This window comes from Temnothorax curvispinosus, unplaced genomic scaffold, assembly GCF_003070985.1.
Source record: "Temnothorax curvispinosus isolate PA1 unplaced genomic scaffold, ASM307098v1 QBEX01005191.1, whole genome shotgun sequence".
Classification (NCBI taxonomy): Eukaryota; Metazoa; Arthropoda; class Insecta; order Hymenoptera; family Formicidae; genus Temnothorax; species Temnothorax curvispinosus.
In genome coordinates, this window is record NW_020214971.1 from 5,941 (window position 1) to 8,340 (window position 2,400).

The 2,400-nt window shown below is 44.4% G+C and overlaps 2 protein-coding genes across 2 annotated transcripts; one reads left to right on the forward strand and one right to left on the reverse strand.

The window, feature by feature from the left end:
- Positions 1 to 951: 951 nt before the first annotated feature.
- On the reverse strand, positions 952 to 1,620 carry LOC112454633. The gene is made up of 2 exons (XM_025016128.1): positions 1,252 to 1,620; positions 952 to 1,099 (listed from the first exon to the last, which is right to left on the reverse strand). Exons 1-2 carry the CDS (start codon positions 1,446 to 1,448, stop codon positions 952 to 954), a joined length of 345 nt encoding a protein of 114 aa, XP_024871896.1. The 5' UTR covers positions 1,449 to 1,620.
- A 285-nt stretch (positions 1,621 to 1,905) lies between these two features.
- LOC112454634 (interstitial collagenase-like) lies at positions 1,906 to 2,324 on the forward strand (the record flags this gene model as incomplete). The annotated part of the gene is made up of 1 exon (XM_025016129.1): positions 1,906 to 2,324. A coding segment is annotated over exon 1 (419 nt), but the record flags the coding sequence as incomplete, so codon positions are not given.
- Positions 2,325 to 2,400: the final 76 nt, after the last annotated feature.

Here is a 2,400-nt window from a genome sequence, read left to right on the forward strand (position 1 = left end):
GTGACAGAATTAAAAATAGAACCGGTAATCAAAAACCCCGGGGAACTAACAAAATTAAGCCTAAACCTAAACGAGATAAATCAAGAAGTAGAAAACAGCCAAGCCGGTTTTTTATCAAATAAATACATAATGTACCCCGTAGGATCCCTATCTTTAATCATAATAATAACAGAGATCATAGTCGCGATAACATGGATAGCGAAAAGGAAAACGAACAAGAGTATGCGACGCGACTTCCTCACACAACGAAAATCATAACAAGATAATAATAATAACGAAAAAAAAAAAATTCTTTTTAACACATATGTCAATAAATGCGAAAAACTTCAATTTGAAATCTCAGTTTTTCTTCTCCCCAGGGGGAAGGGATGTTGTGAGGCGGAAGTCGCCGTGCCCGAATTGCGACACATAGCTGTCAGCGCACATCTCGAATATTGCCAAACTCACCTGAGGTGGCATTCCGGGTGTCGCAAGCGGCTTCCAGGTCGCTCACCCGGAAGCAAAAGCGCTGACAGCTAAGTCAGCATCGCGGAAGTAATACGCGAAGAGATAAAAAGCCCGCCCTTCCAAGAAGCGGCGGGCAGTCTAGAACGTAAGGCTAATCGCGCACGACCAACGTAAATTATCCTATTGTGAACGCCCGCGAGTCAGGGCAACGAAATTAACGACACTAGTGTATCAAGTTAAAAAGGTCTTTATTAAAATATCGTTGGACAAAAACTCTGGCAACGTTATTCTTCCTTCCTCCCGGCGGATCCAAAGAACTCAGTGCCGACCCCTCGAATCAGAGGCACGGCACAACAATATTATATAGCATATTATAAATAAACTTCTGTCATTTAATAAAATTTTTTCAATATATCGTATTTCACATTTTTTTCACATTTTTTTCACATTGGGAAGCCCAACATACGGGGATATCGTCGTTGATGGTCACTGTTTCTTGGGGGTTCAGGTTCGGAGAATCCCCCTCGTCGTCGTCTCTCTCGCAACGACCCGCCTCTTCGTGCGAGTCCAGCCGCGCGATGTCCCACGAAGTTTCGTCACGAACAATCTGATCTGGTTGCAAGATTTTTTCACCAAGGAAGTAATGATAGCCCTACGCAAAAAATACAATTAATAAATATAAATAAATATAAATATGAATAATAAATATAAATAATTGTAAATAATTATAAATATACATAAATATAAAATTTATCGTTTGATTATATTATAAGAAATAATTTCACGTTTGAAAGCGATACTCACGTTTTTTCGAGCATTGCGGCATCCTCGTCCACGTGAACGGTGAGTTGCAAAAAAGGAGGCACCTTTTCCGTTAAGCACTTCACGCGCAGCTGCAACTGCCGCACCATGTTGCAATAATCCTCAACCTCCCTCGTCAGGGCTGTGGTTTGATTTTGTAATACATCACACACGCATTTTAAATCGTTAAGTTTCTCCATCGTCTTGAGTTTACTCAAAGAGTGCGGATAGACTACGCCTAAGTCTAGTCTCGAGTTCTTATATATGGTAAAAAAAGGGTGTTGCCCATGGGTGTTGCGATAGAAAAATATACTAAGAATAGCATTTTATTGCGTGAGGAAAATATGAATCGATGGAAAATACGCATCGAGGAAAATACGCATCGAGGAAAATAATTAATGCATTTTTTTTTATCAAACCGACTCATCCGCCGGAATCGTTGACGCAATTTTTTCTTATCGGGCCGGCTCATCCGCCGGGATCTTCGACGCATTTTTTTTTTCACGCCCGAGACCCCCCGCCGCGCCGCCACCTATCCGCGTTGTCGCTAACGATCTTCATCGCGTAAATGTTCGCATCCGGAGCGCTCGTCGAGATCGCGCTCAAACCGCAACGCGCCGTCATCGCGGTTTCACCGTCTCTCTCTTGCTCTCGACGATGCGGCTCGCGTACATAATCGCGTTAACCGCGTGTTTTATCGCCGCGGCGTGCATCAATTCCACAATTACGGACGAAAATTACGCGCTCACGTTCGACTACCTGCAGAAATACGGATATCTGTCCAAAGACGTGGACGCGGTTCCGGCTCAGAGACGAAACGACGTTTTTCGCAAAGCCTTCAAGGATTTTCAGAATTACTACGATTTACCCGGCGACGGAACGCTCAACAACGAAACGCTGCAATTCATGAGTAAACCGCGATGCGGTTTCCGAGATATCCTGAAGCACGGAACGAAAGCGAGCCTGTCCAAATGGCCGAAGACGCACCTGACGTGGCATTTTCACTTAGCCGACGAAACCGAGCTGAACACGGCGCAGGCCGCGTTCGACCTGTGGTCGCAACATTCGGCATTGACGTTCGAACGCTCCGAAACGTCGAATGCCGACATTATAATATCTTGGCGACGCCTACTACACTATAACACGAACACC